Source organism: Corvus moneduloides, chromosome 28 (genome assembly GCF_009650955.1).
Source record: "Corvus moneduloides isolate bCorMon1 chromosome 28, bCorMon1.pri, whole genome shotgun sequence".
Classification (NCBI taxonomy): domain Eukaryota; kingdom Metazoa; phylum Chordata; class Aves; order Passeriformes; family Corvidae; genus Corvus; species Corvus moneduloides.
This window is the reverse complement of record NC_045503.1, coordinates 2,902,409-2,921,705: the sequence shown is the minus strand read 5'-3', so window position 1 is coordinate 2,921,705 and position 19,297 is coordinate 2,902,409. Positions and strand designations below refer to the sequence as shown.

General features: G+C 55.8%; 1 protein-coding gene across 2 annotated transcripts; it reads right to left on the bottom strand.

Moving 5' to 3' along the window:
• Positions 1 to 3,367: 3,367 nt before the first annotated feature.
• TLE5 (TLE family member 5, transcriptional modulator) lies at positions 3,368 to 12,173 on the bottom strand. Of its 2 annotated transcripts, none has more exons than XM_032092604.1 (7): positions 12,054 to 12,173; positions 11,618 to 11,715; positions 10,120 to 10,183; positions 7,875 to 7,919; positions 6,569 to 6,631; positions 5,219 to 5,293; positions 3,368 to 4,586 (listed from the first exon to the last, which is right to left on the bottom strand). In XM_032092604.1, the coding sequence occupies exons 1-7, from the start codon at positions 12,078 to 12,080 to the stop codon at positions 4,368 to 4,370; spliced, it is 591 nt and encodes a 196-aa protein (XP_031948495.1). In that variant the 5' UTR covers positions 12,081 to 12,173; the 3' UTR covers positions 3,368 to 4,367. The 2 variants fall into 2 exon arrangements, with proteins under 2 accessions (XP_031948495.1, XP_031948494.1); XM_032092603.1 differs by having other exon boundaries at positions 3,368 to 4,589; positions 12,054 to 12,171.
• Positions 12,174 to 19,297: the final 7,124 nt, after the last annotated feature.

Below are 19,297 nucleotides of genomic sequence, written 5' to 3'. Positions count from 1 at the left end.
GTGGCCAAGGGCAGAGCCCACCACGTTTCACAAAGACACCGAGCATGGCTGTGGCTCACCAAACCATCCTATTTCCAGCTGCTCACTTGCCTACTTGAATGAGGAGGCATGAACTCAGCAGAGAGGAGTTCCTGGCACCCTTCAACAATGTGAATTTCCCAGGGCAGCTGGCACAAACAGGGACCTTATCCTGGCTGGAGTCTGTCCTAGAATGAACATGAGATGGGAAGGGGAACTGAGGAAAGGACCTGGCAGCAAACCAGCGAGATCTAAGCCAAAGCTGTACTGGAAATCAAGGTTCCCCAGTGCCCTGAGCTACACTTCTGGGACCATACTGCAAGTCCCCATCCCCAAACCCCCGGTGCTGGTGTCCACTCTCCAAAGCCACATGTCCCCAGAGCCCTCGGGGACAGGCGTCCCCTCCAGGTGTCCCTGATGCCAGGGACTCCTCACCACCGTGGGACTGTAAAAGAGGAGTGGGAGCCCTCAGAGTAACCCAGCAGCTGACAGACTCTGGTCTCTGGCTCTGCCTTCGATCCGTGTGTTGGCTCCTGTTTGCACTCACCAGCTCTGAGTGGTTTTTAATTATTGATGCCTCTTTTAGCTTTTATCTGGTGCTCGCTGCAGCCAGGAAGAGCTCAGCGTTCCTGCATTAGCGGTGAATTGGGAAGGAAGCCCTGCTCCGCCACCATTCCTGGCGTGCAGGCTGGGCCATTGTTTCAGGCAGAGCTGTGCTGCAAAGTGAGGAGGGTGGGAGCCAGAGGGGGACGTGGCAGAGGCGACTCCGACTCCCACGGGCAATGAGAGCCTGGGGGTTCTGTCCTACGGGAAGGATCCGAAGGGGATGGACCCAAACAGGTAAAAAACTGCCACCTGCTCACTGCATGGAGGAGGAAGGAGGCTGATTTATGACCCTCCAGTGACAGGCAGGTGGAAGGGAGGAGATGGGTGACAGCAGAGTTTTGTCAAACCCCTGGGAGCTGTGAGCAGGAATCCATGTCAAACCTGGGTTAGTGCTGTGCTGCTTGGTGGTCAGGGCATGGGGCACTGCCAGATGGGGTCCTGCCCCTGCCCCCTGCCCTCTGTGTCCATCACAGCCTCTGTGGGCAGCAGGACAGTGGCTGTCACTGGATTGCTCTTTACCCACCCTTCATGAGTCAGGGCTCTGCTGAGTTTTCCCAAGGATCCTGATGCAGCAGAGCTGGTTCTCAGACCATCAACCTGTATCCCTGTCCCACCCCAGCACCACGACCTCTGGAACACGAGGAGAAAGGGTTTCTCTGCCAGGAACCAGTCTCAAATCATCCCTGAGCAGCTTTGGGGGCCCCTTGTCAGCTGTGTCCCTGCAAGTGCTGAGCTGTTCTGCAGGGCAGGAGAGGGGCTCCTGGCTGCAGGGAGGTTACAAGGCCTGTTTGGAAGGAGAGAAGCTGTTTTCTCAAGTCTGCAGCTACTGGGAAAGTCACAAGGGAGGTATTTTTAAGCCTTTTCTTTGCTGTTGGTGTGGGTTAGATTTTCAGATCTTGTTATGCAGTTCAGATTTGAGCCCAAATCTGGGAAGGTGCCCTATGAAATGACTCCCTCCCTTTGGGGATCCAGGGGTGGTGGCAAACAGAGCCAGGCTGGAAGCATGGGGAACAACAACAACACTGCTCCGCAGTAGGATGGGATATCAGGGTGCCCTCCATCAGGCAGAGAAACGCTTTGGTAATGGAACATCATGGGAAGCAGGAGTGGAGCACAAGGTTCAGCTCAGCACCTGCTGGAAGGTGCAGGGGATTTGGAGAGCTCAGAAGTTCTCTCTTTATACTTTTACAGAGGGTTAGTGTCCCACAGGGAGCAAGAAGATACCCACAGCCCAGTGCAGAGCAGCTCCCCAGCCCCAGTGGCCTCGTGGTTTGTCCAACCCTCTTGCCCACTGAACCGAGGCCGCTGATTAGCTCCAACAAGAGGGACCTCTGTTCCTGAAAGCAGCCCTGAACAGTTTCTCCTAAATCCTCCTCCCTTGCATATCCATCAGGAGTAACATCCCCTGACGGTGGTGCTCCCTGCCCCGAGGCTGAACTGGAGGTGAAAGCGCTGGGAATGCTCCCCGCGGGTTCTGCGGCACTGACAGGGCAGGGATGGCTTTAGCAGCTGCCCCTTGCAGAGCCCCGGCCCGCAGCCGTGCTGGCCTTTCACACCAGGGACCTGCTGGGTGTCAGCAGAGACCCCAGAGCAGCTGCAGGACAGCGGGGGCACATCGGCAGCGTTCCAGCAGCGGCAGCCCCCGCGCAGTGCCGGGCGCTGGCTGGGTCTGCTCGGTGCTGAGCCCCCCGAGGGCACTGGGGCCAGGCCAGCCCCTGCCACAGGGCTTCTGCACTCCGGATCTGCCCCTGTCCCTTGCAAGCCTGCACTGGGCACGCTGCCCAACCCATGCCCAGCCCGGATTAGGCTGACCGGGCAGATAACGGGAGCATTGTCAAGCGCTGGTGCTGCCCGCAGGCTCCGTAACCCACCAGCCCCTCCATACCTCAGTGCTGGGTGCATCAGGACACCCCCCCTCGCCCCCCCCAGCACGGCTTCCTTCCCAGAGGAAGGAAATTTTCCCACTCCAACTGGCCTAAGAGATACCGAGGGGACGATGTTATCAGGGTGGAGCAGGCTCTAAAGCCAGAGGACAGCTCTAATTATCGAGAGCCAATTCCATTACAGCAATCTCAGCCCCAGGGCAACGCAGGCCGGATTTTCCAGAGGGGCCTGAGAGCCACAGAAGCAGCTTATCCTCTGTGCCCACAGGAAAAATGAATTATGCACACACAGAGCAGACCTGTGGCAGCCCAAAGGGACCTCCACATGTGTTACCAAGCCACACTGCTCCGACACAGAGCTGATAGACCTCAGGGCTGCTTCGCTCCTTGCTTTTCTTCTGGAGAGGCCCCCGCTCCCTTTTCACCACCCAGCACTTTCACCTTGAGCTCCAGTTTGTTCTGGCTTTGCCCGGGCATCCTCTTGGCCCTGGCTCCGGCAGATTTCAGCTGTGGCACAGCTGCCACCACTGCAGGGGTGTCCCAGAGCCACAAAGGCCACAGAGACGGCCCCGTTCCACCAGCCCCTACAAGAGTGGGAGAGAAGCCAGAGCCAGAGGTGTCAGTGTTAACCTCACTCGTCCTGGCTCCTAGAGAAACCTCCAGAGAGGGAGATCCAACAAGGGAATAATCTGGGATACACTACCACCTGAAGGTAGGAGGGCTACTCCTCCAGACACCTCCCACAGCACAGGTGAGCCAGGAAACCTCCCTCTTCTCCCCGATTCCCCCATCTGAAGGGACAGGAGACAAAGGGAAGTATTATAAAGGCATCCCAAATGCAGCAAGAAAGCAGCAGCAAGTCCTGGTTTTAACCAACCTTCTTATTTCTTTATTTGAAAGGCACAGCTTGTACGTCCTTGATACAGCATTTTCAGTTCCTCTTATTATAGGTCAAGTGATTAAACACAAAAAGCAAAACAAGATCTTTCTAAAGAACTATATACAAACACCAGATTATTATTTATTATTTTTTTTCCATTTTTGTTTTTTAAGAAGACACGCTAGCGCACGGAGATAAGAACAGAGAAAGCTGCTGTATCCTCTACACAGGGCAGGGGCACAGGGAGGGGGAGGCCGGGGAAGGCTCTCGGTCTGCCTGCCCCCTCTGCCCAGCCACCTGGGCCCCCGGAGCCGGGTGCTGTGCTGAGAGGGAGCAGGTGGCACAGGCTCCCCCTCCAGCCCAGGGTGAACCCCCTGGCAGCCAGAGCTGGTTGAGAACAGGTACATGCAGAACAGCAAGGCGCCGGCCTGGTATCAGTGCAGGAGGGGCATGGGGGACACGGGGCCAGGGCGATGCGACGAGACCAAGAGCGCCTGGGGAAGGGAGGAGATTGTTCTGGGCCAGGGATCCCAGCAGGGAGTTGTGCAGAACCGTTAGGATCAAGGGGCAATCTTTAAATACCGAGGGGGAGCAGCAGGTGGAGGGAGGGGCCACATGGCACCGAGGAGCTGGGACAGCCAAGGGGCAAAGTGGCCCCAGAGCGGCCCAAGCCAGGCTCCGGCTCAGCTCTGTGACGGAGCGGGAGGAGGGACAGGGAAGGCAGGCTGGGCACAGGGAGAGCACGATTGGCCACACGGGTAATGCTATGGCGCTTGCATTGCTGTGCAGCAGCCGGGGACGGCGCTGGGGACACCCCCCAGGCCCTGCCACCCGCCTCTGGGGACAGGCCTGGCGAGCTGCCACCGAGCACAGGTCTCCACGGCCCTGCTGCACAGCAACTAGAGAGAGATACTGCATTTTGCACTAACCCGCCCCCTCCCTCCCCCAGACAGCCCCCTTCCCCCGGCCCCCCGGTCGCTCTAATCCGATTTCTCCCCATCATCATCTTGGTGGGCATCCCCGTCATGGCCGTTCTTGTCCTCCTTGGAGAGGTGAGCCTGCGAGCCCAGGGCCGACAGCGACAGGAGCCCGGTGCCGGCGCTGACGGCGGGGAGGGACGGGGGCTGGAGCCCCACGGGGAGCGGAGTCAGAGGCAGAGCGAGGGCTTGGAGCTGCGACAGCTGGTGAGCTTGAAGCTGCTGCTGTAGGGAACGATGGACAGACACAGAAACACAACGGGGGTATTGTCATTTTGGGTGCACTTGGACCCCAAACCAAGAGCCTGGACTGGCCAGACTGTGCCAGCAATCAACCTTAAACCAGGGACCTCAGGGTGCTGGAGAGCATTGCAGCCTCAGGGTTGGGTAGGAAAAGATTTCTCGAGTCCTGCTGCTGTGACAGCCTCAAGAGAAGCCTCAGCAGTGTCCCCAGCAGGACACACAGCCCGTACCCCACAGGACATCTGGCTTCAGGCTCTGGCATGTCCCAAGGCTGCAATTAAAGCCCTCACTCACAACCTTAACCAAGAGCAGATGGTGTTTTCATGCCAAGTACTTACTGTGGTTCCTGTTCAAAACCAAAGCTCCTCTCCCTGCACCCTGCTGAGGCAGAGCAGGGATCCCTGCTCCCCTGCAAACAGCACAGCAAGCTGTGGAACCAACCCTGTGCCAGCATGGCCAGCCCAGCCTTGCAGCCTTGTCCCTGCAGCTGCAGCACCATAGCAGGGGTCCCCTGATGTCCCCAGGTCAAGAATCCACAGCCCAGCTCTGTGTCCAGGCCAGAGGCCTGGATCCCCACCCCTCCCAACCCAAACTAAACATGCATCACGTACACGGATGATGGAGTTCAGTTCTGGCGCCGTGACCTGCTTGGCCCGTTCAATGGCTCCCAAGACTTGCTGCTGATGCTGGCGTGGAGAAAACAGAGGAATTTGGGGTCACTGCTAGTGCCACAGGGAAGCAGAACAGGGACCCAGTCCACACAGGCTGGTTACCCCACAGCTGGAGACACCTGCACACACTTCACCCGTGACAAGGGCCTCACACGCAGCCAGGAGCGGGGAAGGAAACACATTTGTCTCATCCATTTCCTCACCACAGCATTAAGCAGCTCCCCTCTTACTCCCACCCTCCTCCTGCTCTGCACACATCCAGAGAGATCCTTGGCCAGAGGTGGGCAATGTCTCTCATCCTGCCACCCTTCAACTACACAGACTGTCTAACAAACAAAACAAGCCTTGAAATCAGAAGCTTTTGGGAAGCTCCACAGTCCTTGGGACACACGCTGGATGCCAACTGCAGCAGCAGCTGGGTGCTCCAAACAGAGGCAGAAAAAACGGCTGTATCACATACTTTAAAAGAAAATAAAGGACAACACTGTACTTGCTCCTTGCAGAGCACAAGGTCTCTGAACACCAGGCCTCTCCACTGCACTCCAGCAAGGGGATTTTTCTTTTCATTTTGGCAGCAGGACAGGGTAAGGATTGCATTAAGATGCAAAAGATTTAGCTGGGGCTTAGTTATTAGGCAGCTCTGATCTGATCAGAGACTTTGTCCATCCTAAGAACAGGTGGGTGGGAGAAACAGAACCTGTGCCCTAAACCCAGTGCTGACCCCAAGCAAGAAGCCTCCAACCCCCAAAGAGCCAGGAGAACTGCTCAGAGCTCAGCCTCCATGGGGAGACAGAAGATACGGCTCTAGAGGTGCTTAATCTTCCCCCCGCCTCAGACAGCAACTCCCAAGCACCCCCTCCACCAATTAATTTCTCTGGGGAGTGGGAGGAGCCCATCAGCTGCATTAATTAATGAGGCAGAGGAACCAGATCTCAAAGAGGAGCCATATGGAGGTATTTTTTTAAGGGTCCTTCTCCCCTGATTAGCACCCAAAGCTCCCACTGCCCCTGCAGACATGGCTGATGGCTCACGAGCCACGGGCAGGAGAGAGCAGGACCAGCTTTGTCCCCAGCTGCCACCAAAGGGATGGAGGGCACACTACCCACCACACAGCGCTCGGGGAGCCAACACTGCCTTGAAGGGCTGGTCCCCATGCAGGGGGTGAGAGCAAGCAAGGAGGTTTCCCAGCCCAGGGTGGGGAGCTGCCTGTGCTGGAGGGCTGTAACATCTCGCTGGCTGCAGAGGGACAGTGGCCTCCATGCCAACAAACCCCCAGGCTGGGGGACTCACCTCTTGTGAAAGGTAGGGCAGAACCTGTGCACAAATCCCGTTTAGCCTCTTGACGATTTCAGCCTAAAAAGGTGGGGGGGGACAGAGAGGAAAGGTCAGGCAGCTCGGGACCGAGCACCCACAGCACCAGCTGCCCCACATTCCCCCTCCCTTGGGAATGGCCCTAGAAAACCCACTCTCCTTGGAAAGATGCTGGCAGCACGCTGGTGCCGTGGGGATCACCTTGCCCCCCGAGGCTCCTCCCTGCACAGTTAAATGAAAGGATGCTGCTGACTGCCAAGAGCAGATTTTCAATATTCCCCTTCCTCTCCTCTGACGTTCACTTAACAAATTGGGAGCAACTAGAGAGGAAAGTTACTGCAGAGCCAGGTGGGGACGTGCTGAATTACATTTGCCATGTGGACACAGACACACACACAGCTGCTTGGCCCTCTCAGGCTTCCCCCCCCTAGCTGAGCTGCTGGACTGGGGCTACTGGGGGAGACCAGAGGGGCTGGGCAGCTTCCTCACTACCCTCAAACCAGCAGTGGCAAATTCTGGGGTGTTAAATGCTTTTCTCCTGGCAAATAGTGAAGCTACCAGTCCTTTGTAAGTTACTTTCCAAAGGAGTCGAAATACAGAGCCAAAGGGTACAGGCACACACTAAAACCAGCTGAGGGGACCCTACCAGCACCACAGGGAAGCAGATGAGGCTGGGAGACATTCGTGGGACAGCAGTGAGGATTCGTGGCTCAGATTCTTCGACAAGATTCAGGTTTTCCCAGGGAAGCCAGTCTCATGGGCTTAGCAACAAGGGCAATGGGATCAGAAGCACCAAGTGCCTTTGTGGGGAACAGAACTGTGCTAAGAGGCTTAAAACTGAGCCACGACACACAGCTGACTTTGTGACTGGAGCTGGAGCCAGATAGAGACAGGCTCAGAGGAAGCTCATGTTGTTAACACCACAGGTAATTAGTCACTGGGGATAATTAACAACTTAACCACCAGTGAGGGTAATGAGCAAACTTATCCAGGCTGCCACAGAGTCTCCAAGCCGCACCTCCAGACCCTGCCTGCACTGCCCTGTCTGGTGCTCATATATCTGTTCAGGCCCTGGGGAGAACCACAGCATGCCCAGAGCCCAGGATGGGAGCTCCCAGGTCAGCACTGTGATCCTGAGAAGTGGGGGGGCCTGCATTTTAAAGGCAGCTCTGACATTTTACAGGCTGACAGCATTTCTAGTTCCTGAAATGCAACTGAAGTGACAGAGGGCAACACAGAGCAGCAACGCACCTTCCCCAGCACTTGGAGGTGCTCTCCCCCCTACCTGTTTGTGCATTTCAATATTCAGCCCGTAGGACATCTCATAGTACTGTAGAGCAGGAGAGAAGAGAACAAAACAAATTGTAAGTCAAGTCTCTGCCAGGTCAGTGCTGGGAGCCACCACTGCATTCCTGGCAGAGTTTTCTACAAAGGCTGGGCAAGGAAGGAGAGCAGAGGCCAGCCCTAGAAACAGAGACAGCAGGAGGCAAGCACAGAGACCCCCTCCAGGTGCTCCCTGCCCACCCTGCTCCAGACCTGGAGATTTGCCCCACACAGCTCCCCTCATAGACACCTTCCCACAGTTTGCACCAAGGTGAGAGTGAGTCAAACCTGGAAAAAGGCTCAGGGCTCCAGACTTCCCTAAGCACAGCCAGGAGAGAGGCAGCCTGGCTCTGTGAGCTTTGCCTGGCCAGTATCCTAAAGCCGACATGACTGCTTCAGCAGAAAATGGGAGAGACCACAACTGGACTTCATCTAGCAAGTAACACATCCAGCTGCGCACAGCTCCAGCTGTTTAGGAAGGAGTTATGTGGAAACCTCCCCCCTCCACACACAAGAACAATCCACCCAGAAAACCCCTGCACAGCAGCAACAGGGAGCTACAGACAATCTATTGGCAGAAGCAGCTAATTCCTGACCCCTGGAAGAAGCTGTTATAAGGCTGATGTTTTGAGAGTTTAGAAACCTCCTCCTGCAGCCTGCAATCCTGATTCTTCCAAAGGGAAAAGAACAATCCACATCTGTGCTCATTTAACTGAAGATCACTGGCATCCTGGTACCGACGCCACAAGGCTACGAAGCGCCCGGCTTGGTATCAGAATGATCTCAGCCTGCTGCGGGCTCTCGAGGCTTCTTTGCATTCTGAAGACCGAGCAGGAAGCAGGAGCCCGTCCCCCAAGCTGCCAATTGTGACTTATTCAAAAATCAGAGCAGCTGTAGCAGCTTTGCACATTCACAGGAACCCTCCTCTTGGCTCCCCGTGACGGGGAGCGGCAGCAGCTCCGGCTCAGCCACGCAGAGAAGGCAGGAGCTGCTGCGCCTGCAGAGCCTCCAGCGCTGCGCCACGAGTAACAGCCCTTCCCCTCTGCTGCTGACAGCAACCTGAATCAATTCTGGTGACTGCCAGCATTAAGGAGGGGAAAAAAAATGTATCTTGGCCACTGCTGGAGATGAGGGTTTCTGTGCAGACTGAGAGGCACAGGAAGCAATTGTTTACCAGTGAGAACTTGAGGGCTTCCCCATTAACACACCAGGAAAGCTGTGACCTCTTCTCCTTGTCCCTCGCCCCAAACACACCTTGCTTCCCACAGCCTCAGAGTCTGAGCACAAGGGCAGTAGAGAAAGATGGAGGGGCCAGCTCCCTTATTTCTGGTTTTAAAGTCTTAACTCTGCTCTGAAGAGCTGCTCTATTAATTTCTGCATCTTATCTCTTCCTTCCAGGGCAGGTGCAGCAGCTGGCAAGCAGGAACAGCAGCTGGCAAGCAGGAACCAGCTCATCTTCATGGACAGTATTGCAGCCTCCTGTTAACTCCATGATAGGAAAGGAAGAGACCACAGCCCTGCCTGGCATCCCTCCCCTCTGCTACAAGGGCTCTTCCTCACCCTGCTCACCAGAACATGGCTGTTTCCTGGCAGATTTCTACTTGGAAAGCCACAGCTAAGCCTGCTGCCCACATGTGGCACCATTTCTCATGCCTTTACCAGGCACTGCCCTGGGACTTGCACACCCTGTGCTGGGACACACGTGCCAGCACTCAGCACCACGGCTCAGCAAGGCTGCAGGGTCACCAGAAGGTGCACAGGGTTTAGCCCTTGCACAGAAGCTGGGTTCTGCTTCTAACTCCCGCTTGGGCTTGTGGGTTTCCCAGTTTCCTGACTTCTCAGAGCACTGCTTTGTCTCTCACTGGCCATGACCCTCCCAGAGTCCCCGAACACCTGCACACCAGCACCTTCTCAGGTGTGTAGGAGCTGTCACTTCCCCTGGGCACGGGGAGCCAGGCCAAGGACCCATCAAGCAATCACCCACCGGGCCCCATTTTCTACATCAAAAAACTCCCTGCCACCCCGCATTTCAACAACCCACTGCATGCAGCCAACACAAAACAGCCCCGTTTTCAGAAAAAGCCAGTTCCAGCCGTGCTGAGAGCCCTGGAGCTCTGCGGGGCATGGGCTCCTTGCCAGGCAGAGCCCAGGCACAGGCACCTGCTGGTGTTGCCACCCACACACTCTGCTCTCGGGCTGGTCCTTACCATGACGTAGTGACGCTGCATCTCCGATTTCTCGCTGGCTAGTTTGTCACATTCCAACTTCAAGCTGAAAAGCCAGAAAACAGTAAGAAAACCACAAACAGGAGGTGAGAGAGTTGATTGCCACAGAGCAGCTGCTTCCTGCACGGCCTCGTCCCAGCCAGGCTGGATTCTTGGACATCACTATCTGGACTTCAAGGGATGGCCAGAGCCCGGCCAGGCTCTGCTGGCACAGTAGTGACCACACAGAGCCTGCCCTCACTATCTCAGCTGGAGCCCCACCAGCACACATTCAGAAGGACACAAGGCTATCCACCAGCTGAACACTGACCTCCCTCAGGCAAATCCATTCCACAGGAAGCAGAATGCTGGGTAGAAGCAGAGTTGGCTGCCCAGGGAGGGGTTTGCCTTTCCTCAACAGATCGCTGGCAGCTGGGGACAGATTCTGGCACAGAACCTGTCTGCAGCACTCGAGAGATGTTCCAATACAACATCAAAACCAAAGCCAGACCCATTTCTGGATGGGGGCAGGGGGGAGGCCCAAATGCAGCACATCCCCCCAGAAGCAAGAATTTTTCCTCTCTCCTAGATTCTTCACACCCTTCAGAGAAAGTGCCGCAGCTCCCAGTGTTTTATGAGACTCCAACTCACCAGCCGAGCAACTGCAGCCAGCATGTGCTGTGGTTTTATGTTTCAAACAAGAAACAGCTTCACCTACACAAAACCTGCTCCTTCTTGAGCAGATTAAGTCCAAGGGGGTGGAGCGGCGTGGGGGGAAAGCTTCCCTTTCAGCAGGAACGTTCCTTCGGCTGCCCTACTCCCCCGCTGGCACTGCCAAGGCACGGAGATGCCAGGAAAGGCCACTTCCCAGCAGTTTTTTCTGCCAGAATGACACCACCACAAACTTGTGACCTGCCCGCAGGCAGAGCCCGGGCTAGGGGACATTACAGCCACATGGCACCAATGCACACACCACAACCAGCGCCAGGCTGTGGCAGAGGGCATCACTCATTCAATTTAACCCAAAGGGCTTCATGTTTATGTCAGACACGCACACATGCAAAGCAACAGATTGTCTCAAGCCAGCTTTTGGGTCAGCAACACTATTTCCACACACACACAGGAAAGCAGAAGCTTTTGGATTTAAGTGCTCCCTGCAGCATTTGCAGTCCAGGAATGGCAGCCAGCGAGAAGAACTGAGGAAAACTCCCAGCAAGAGACAGGAGGCCTGGCAAGTGTCTGTGCAGTCCTGGCTGAGCAGCACTTGGAGGAAAGACCTTGGCTGGAGAAAGGAATGGGCGTTCTCCTCGCGGGGCTCCCATGTGGACACGACCAACGCCGTGCCCGAGGTCCTCCTCCAGCCAAAGGTGTCCCAAGCTACGCGACGGGGTCCCCTTCCCCATGTTCTCATCGGGTCCCGGGAGCGAAGCGACGAGCAGCAGAATCGGAGCGATTCCCGTGCATCGGCCGGGACAGCCCCGGGCCCGGGGGGAGCACGTACCTGTGGTACTGGGCCTGCAGCAGCTGGAACTCGTCCTTGATGCGGTCGCAGGAGTCGGAGGTCGTGAACTTCAACTGCTGAGGCAGGTGAGAGGAGCCCTTGAACAACAGGAGACAGCGCTGGAACCGGAGCCGGCGGCCGCCGGGCCCCCCCGCCCCGAGCCCGCCCTGGGGGCCGAGCCCCCGCCGGGGGCACCCCCGGGGCCCAGCGCCCGCGCCCGGGACGCGCCCAAGGTCACCCGTGGGGCCCCTTCCCCCGGTGCCGCCGGCGGCCCCGCCGCCCCTCAGCACCGGCCGCGGCCGCCGGCGGCGGGAGGCGCTCGATCCCCTCGACCCCGCGGGGGCCGAGGGAGGCCGGGCAGCCCCCGCGCCGTCCCGCGGCCCCGCCGGCGCCCGGCCCCGCCCCGCGGCCGCTCCGGCCCCGGGCCGCGCCGTACCGAGTGCCGGCTTTGTGGAAACATCATGTCAGGTTGCGGCTCGGTCCCCGCACGGAGCGGCCCGGTGCCGCCTCCCGCTCCTGCTCCCGCCCCCGCCGCGGCTCCCCGCGCCGCCTTTGTCCGCGCCGGGTCCGGCCGCCCCGGCCCCGCGGCCGCCCCGCCCCGGCCGCGCCGCTCGCCCCGCGCCGCTCCCGCCGCCGGCGCCTATTGTCTAATGGCGGCTGCGGCTCCGGCTCCGTCCTGCGGCTGCTCGGCACCACCTGCCGCCGCCGCCGCCTCCCCGGCCCGGGCGGGCCCACGGCCGCGCCCGCCCCCGCCGGTCCCCGCCCCCGCCGCGCGGCGCCGCCGGCCGCGGACACCGGGCCCGGCTGCGCTCCGTGCCCTGCCTGCGGCGGGGCCCGGGGGCGCGGGGGATGCGGCCCCGCGGTCGGGACGGGCGTTGCCCCGCCGGCCTCTCCTCCCCGCGCCCCGGCCGGGGCTGCCCGGCCCTCCCCGCACCCTCCCGGTGCCCCGGGCCCCCCTCCGAGCTCAGAGCCCCGAGCCCATCCCGGCGGAGGCCGCGGTGTTTGCCCGGGCCGCTGGCAGAGCCCGGGGGGCAGGCCCAGGGTCCGGCTGGCCTGAGGTAGGTCCAGAGCCCCCGACCGGCCCTCGCCGGGCAATGGGGCTCCTCGCCCTTCCCCAAGCAGAACAGGCATTTCTTAACCCGGGGTTTCGTTTTGCTTTATTTCAGCGTTGCCCTTGGCTGAGCGTGAGGGAAGGCAAAGGAAAAAGGTAATTCACCTACAACTGGCCCCCAGACAAACCTCTGATCTCTAAACAATGGATTATTCTGCCCTGGATGCAAAGTTTGGTCCTAAACCTGCTGCCTGAGGAGCAGACCCTGCAGTTCGTGTCCTAGGGGATCGATTGCATCCCCCCAGAGAGCAGTGGGGTGGGGAATTCAGCCACAGACTTTATTTCTGGAAGGACTTTGTTGCCATGGGGCCTCTTGCAAAGCCACACACACACACAAATGTGCCCGTGCTGAGGCAGGATCAGGTCCTTGGAAGCCATTCGGAGAATAACAGGCAGGAACACGGTTGGTACGTGTGAGCACACAGGGAGCTTTCATAAATTTCAGATGTTGCTCTGTCTCTATCTTTAAAAATCAGTACATTTTCTGATTAAAAATAAAACCCTACACGTCATGACTCCAGCAATGTGGGCTGGCCTGTTGTGGTATTTATTTTTAAAAAGAACAATATAGCAGCTGAGTTATTGTGACACCTCCTGCATATTGTGCAGTAGCTTTTTCACTTCAACATCTCCATATTAGTGGAAACTGTGACAGCTTCATGCCAAGGATTATTAATAGTGCAGCCAGGCTTCGTGTCCCTGCAGAATAAGGGTTGGAAAACAGGGCAGACAGTCTTCCCCCAGTGGGGTTGGCATCCTGGTCCCCCTTTTTACATGGAGAGAAACTGAGTCACCCCAGCTTAGGCTCTGCTCAAGGGCAGAGGGATGCAGTTTATAGTCAGTGTGTGCATGAAGCCAGACCAGGTCCCTGTTGTCCTCTTCCCCTGGTCCTGGAGCAGCACAGGCACCCTGCCCTACCCTTGCAGCAACTTGCAGTCACTCCCTTCCAAGTGGGAAATGAAACGCTCCTTTATTGGCATTTCTGTCGGCTACAAAATGTTCCATTTTATCTTTTTTTTTTTCTCCTCTCTCCTTACATTCTTCCAGGAAACACTCTAATTTATGGTATAATCTTGGCAAATCCCAATCCAGGGGAACACAAACTCTCTTGTGCCTGGTAAATGACTTTTTAATGGGCCCGTTTCCAGCCGGGCAATGCACCTGCATCTGAAGAAGGGGGGATTTTAGCCTTGCCCAGTCTGTGTGAGTCAGTGGGGCTGAATATGGCCTGGGCACAGAGGAGCTGGCCTCAAACACAGCCTGGTGAACAGTGGGGGTTCCCACAGCCCACCTCAGGCCTGGCTTGAGAAATGAAGGTTTTTCCAGCACAGGAAAGGGAGTTCTGTGTAGGAGCTCTCCAAGTGAACCAACATTTGTCTGCTGCAAAGCTGTTTGAAGGCAATGTGGGGAAGCCTCCCACTCCCTCAACACCTTGGCCAGGAATAAAGTCATGCTGGACTCTTGCTACAGCCAGACCTGGGTCGGGGTTGGACATGAAGGTGGGTTTCCATAAAGCCACAGGTGGCACAGAGGGCAGAAACATTTGCATTTCTAATGGAGCGATAAGCTGTCCCAGTCCCTGGCCCCACTGGAACAATTCATACAGGGATGTCCTAATGAAACCAGAGAAACTTCCTATTAGTTCCTAAAAGGAGCAGTCTAACAAAGCTGCCAAAAATAAATCTGTGTAATGAAGAGCCTTTGTAAATTATTCAGATATTATATCCCACTCCAGCACTGGTTCAAGGAGAGAGATTGTACAGACATTTTCTGCTCTGAAGCTCTGGACACAAGGTGAAAGCCATGCTGTCATCATTATGAAAATGTAGGCTCTGAGATCCTGCTTTTACCCTGAGAATACTCTCTTTTACCTGGAATTAAAGAGGAAGAAATAAAAAAGGCACAGCAGCAATTCAGGCCCTTAGACAAGGAAGGTTTTTTTCCTTTCTCCACAGCCTCAGGATCTCTCTTGAGGCCCATCACCTCAAGCTGACCACATACACACAGGTGCTTTGCAGGATCGAGTCTGAGGAACCTGGGGCACTGCACAGCTCAGAGTGGCACGGACAGGACCCCACTGGGTGTGGGGTGGCTCAGCCAGCGACTCCTTTGCTTCTCAGTTGTGGTTTGAATGCTGTGGCCTCCTTCCAGTAGAAACAGGGCTGAGACCCATCACACTCATTCAACTTCAGCTGTCCTCGATACCCCCCACCTGCCAAGAAACCCCAATCCCTCCCCGGGCTGCAGTCCCCCACTGCCACCCCGTATTCAGACATCTGTGAGGTAGTTTATAAGGGGCAGTGGTGGCAGCCTGTGGGCTATTAGCCACAGCTGGCCCCATGCCACACTGCTGGGGCTCACTGAGTTCTCCCTTCCTTCCTCCCTTCTTCCCCAGTCCCTCTTTGCCAGCAGCAGGGCTGGTTCCTGGTTTTTTGTTGTTGTTGTTGTTGTTTTTCCCAGCCCTGCTTCCCCTGCCCACCAGCAGCCCTGCCACATCTGTGCCACCTGGCTGGGATGGGGAGGCCAGGACTGGTGGGGGAGGCTGGGCACTGGACTTCGGCCCCCTGCCACATCCAGGCCACACTGGCCCTTATCACCCCTCTAATCACAGGGATTATTGGCTTTTTATATGAAACGTTCTCTGGATAGCATAACACAATCAGCCAGACACGAGGCACGGGCTGGGCAGGCCTGGGAGTGATTTACAAGAGATCTGCTTCTGAAGTCCCTCTTCCACATAAGGGGCTGTTTTCCTTCTCTCCCTCACCACCTCCCAACTCTCCTGCTGCTGTTATGAGCTGTGCAGGTCTCCCTGCTGCAGCAAAAGGCTGGGATGAGCAGTGGAGCTGCACAGGCTCCCAGGGAGGTGAGGGAGGCAGAAGTGCAGCACTCTTCTCCCCACAAACACGGCATTGGCAGGGCACAGATGCCATCTGGCAGCGCTGTCCCTCACCCCCATCACCACCCAGCCCCAACTGCTCCATTCCCTGGGTCACCCAGGTGATCCTGATGGGACACAGCAGAGTACCAGCACCTCAGTGCCCACGTGGGCAGCACACAAAGCACTCGTTCTGCACCATATGCCCACGGTTCCACGCTCATTTCCTGCTGAAACTGTCTTGCTGCTTGCCCTCAGAGGCAGAAATGAACACCAGCCCAAATTCCTCACCTACACCAAGAAGGAAAAGGAGAAACTGTCCCTGGATGTGCACAGGTCCCAGCCAGAAATGGCCTGTAGGCAGAAAGGGCCTTTCTCCAAGAACAGCCTTGGTCCAGGCAGGCCTTTTACAGCTGGTAAAACGTTCCTACCTTCTTTGATCCCGTTTTATCAGTGACTTGGAATAATTGGGTTCCACTCCTCCTGGTGGCTGCCCCCCACCCCTCCCTTCTGCTATGGCCTGTGTTTTTGCTGCAGACTGATTAGGGGTAATTATCATCCTTTTTACCAGCCAAAGTGCAAGGAACAGTTCACACTCCTTGCAGGAAGCAGGAAAGGGATTTTGCAGCTGAGCCGTGATTAGGAAGCACATGGTAAGGATGCCTGAACCTGCTTGCTCCCTGGGTGGTGTCCCTGAGGCATTTGGTGGGAGATAAGCAGGAAATTTGGAGCTGTAAGACGGTCAGGAGGTCCAGGGGAATCCACTGACCCTTTGGTCGTGAGAAGGTTCCTGGAACAATCAGTTTGCAGAAGCAGCGTGTGAATCCCTCTGCATATGAAACCCAGACTGAGCCTGATTGTGGGAGTGACCCACAGGGGCTGGAATGGGCAAAAGAGCAGCTTCTTGACCAGCCCCACTTGTGCTGTGGGCACGGCCAGGATTCAGGATTCTCCCCTCTCTCCTCTGGCTCCCTTGCTGGACAAAGGGAGGAGTGAGATACGGATTTTAAGGTCAAAAGGATCAGCCAGGCTTTCTTCCTGCCTCGTGTGAGGCAGATTCCTCCTGCCCCATGCAGGATCAGTGTTCATCTACTGCACTGGATCGTCACCAAATGCATATTTGCAGCAATTTCTGAGATTGCACAGGGAAGACAGATTACTACACCCTTAAGAGTCTTTCTGTACTCGGCTAGTTCAGCAGCACTCCTCCAGGTAGGGAGAACATTTCTTCCTGACCTCAATTTATGACAAACACTGAAGCATGAGGCTGGATTGATTGCACAAGGAGATTGTGTCTTAGTAACTTGTGTGAATGCTGCAGCAGCTATGCTAATTCGTCATTCCTTTATTTATGAAATCTGTGTGCAGGTTGAGTGCAATTAAATGATGTGCTTTGGGATCGTAGGGGATGAAAGGATCACGGAAAATGTAGGTTTGTTATCCTAGTTTACTGTGCACTGAGCCCACCTAGAACACCATGACAAACCAGATGTGAAACATAAGGTTTAAAAAAACCCAGCAATTGCTGTCACAGGCTGCATTTGTCAGCATTGTTTGATCTCAGTGCCTTTCCCCCTCTTTTCAGAGAACTCAAATCTCCTCGTGGCATCTTCCTGTGACAGGCAATTGAAGAGCTTGTAAAATTAATTTTGGGGGAGGCTGAAACATTTGACACATGCTCTGCAGCTGAGTTCCTGGTCCCCATCAGCACCCAGAGAGAGTCCAGACACATTCCTCCTTTGAATATCACAAAAGAAGGAGACTCTGCAACCCCTCTGGGCAACCTGTGCTCTGTCACCTGCACAGGAAAGTTTTTCCTCATGTTCCAGGTGGAACTTCCTGTGCATCAGTTTCTGCCCATTCTCCTGTTGCCCAGCACCACTGAGCAGAGCCTGGCTCCATCCTCTGACACTCTTCCTTCAGATACTTACGGATATTGGTAAAATCCCCTCTTGGTCTTCTCCAGGCTGAACACACTCAGCTCCCTCAGCTGGCAGGATCACCTCTCTGACCTGCTGGCAATGCCTGCTCCCCTCTGCTCTCAAACATCTGGAACTCACAAGCAGCTAAGAAATGGGGCCAGAATGGAGAAAAGGGATGGTACTTTCAAATGTCTGCAGTGCTGCCCAGCACGATGTGTCTGCATCCTGATGGGCCTTGGGATCTTCCTCTCTGTAAACAAATGGGGGTCATCTTTGGGCTCAGCATTAACTGCTGCAAATGTGGGCCATGGGAACAGTTGCTCTGGAAGTGGCCTGACATGTTCAGGATCAGCTTTCCGCAGGAACAGGGACATGGAGCCTGGGGAATTGCACAGCACACTGGTGACAGAGCTGAGGGAAATCCCAGGTCTCCTGGGAACCGTCTGAGCACCAAAACTTTTCCATTAGGGCCGAAAGGGAGGGAGTGGATGGGCTATTGTTGCTTGGAGACTGGCAGTTCTGTCATTCTTAAATCAACGCTTTGATCAGGATTCATCAAAACTCAACATCTGTAGTCCCAAGCTTTCCATCAGCAAGCGGTCCAGAGGTTGGATGCAAATTTTATTGCTCCATTTCTTTTGGCAAGCTGTGGAAATTTCTTCAGGATCATCTGGCCTTTAGATTTTGATCCTACCCAGGAGAAGACAACCACAACAACACCTTCCAGCATACAGCACCTTGTGGCTCAAAGCAGCCCAGCAATCCCAACTAGATAACTCTTTAGCAGCCCCAGACGTTATCTGTGTTATCCTCACAGCCTGAGGACATGCAAAGAGGTCACGGGACTTGCTCAGTCAGGGCAGTGCTGCAGGGGTTATAGGAACCTCAGCCTCTTTAAGGACTGTCCAGAGATGGAAGTTCCAAAGGGCAACAGGTCACAGGGAGCAGCCCCTGTGGCTTTGATCCTGGGTGTACTGAGCACTTCTGTCTGCTCAATAATTTTCAGCTGGCAAAGCAAAATGACCACATGTCCTTTGCCAGAGGTCTGTGATGAGGGAGGAACAGTCCTCTTGGCTATGGGGCACCTGGGAGGGAAAGTAAGAGAGTGTAACAAAGGGAGGTGAGTATTGATGCTGTAAAAGGCCAAACTAGGGAGATACCACTGAAACAAAAAAAATTAGAGTCTTCTTTTAACTGAGGCAAAGAACTCTTGGGAGTAGCACGGGTGTGTAAGAAAGAATTTAAATGGAAAACAGAACTCACAAACAAACAGTTTGTGAGTATCTTGTGTTTCTGTCTCAAACTGCCAAGAGGTAGGGACTGGCAAACCATGGTATGAGCCAGGCTGTAACAAGGAAGACAGGTAGGTAACAGCTCTATCATGCTTTTTTGAACCGTCAGAAAGACTGTTTAGATACAGACCCCAGGCAAGGCAGGGCAAGGGGTATGCAACCACAGGTGCTTGCAAGAGGGGAGTGCACGTGTGGAGCGTCCAGATGGCAGGTATTCTGCTTAGGGCAGGTTCCCACAGAGCACGGTGGGGCTGCTCTGACAGATAAAGGTGCACTGGCAAGAAAAGAAGGAACACAAGGCTGTGGCATGGAGGGGATGCAATCAGGCTGCTGGCTGGAGGATCTGCTACAGGTCAACAGGCACCTGGTAGGGAGTAATGAGGAAACCTGGGGTAAAGCCAGCTCTGAGACCCCCTGTGCGGAGAGACGCGGAGCGAGGGAGGGTTCAGAAGTGGCACCCAGAGAGCTCAGCTGGAT

Coding starts and splice junctions, on each gene's coding strand:
- TLE5 (XM_032092603.1), bottom strand. CDS start 12,080: ATGATGTTTCCACAAAGCCGGCACTCG. Junction 7,920..10,119: donor TGCAGCGTCACTACGTCATG/GTAAGGACCAGC, acceptor CCTGCTCTACAG/TACTATGAGATGTCCTACGG. Junction 4,590..5,218: donor AACTGAACTCCATCATCCGT/GTACGTGATGCA, acceptor CGTTCCCTACAG/CAGCAGCTTCAAGCTCACCA.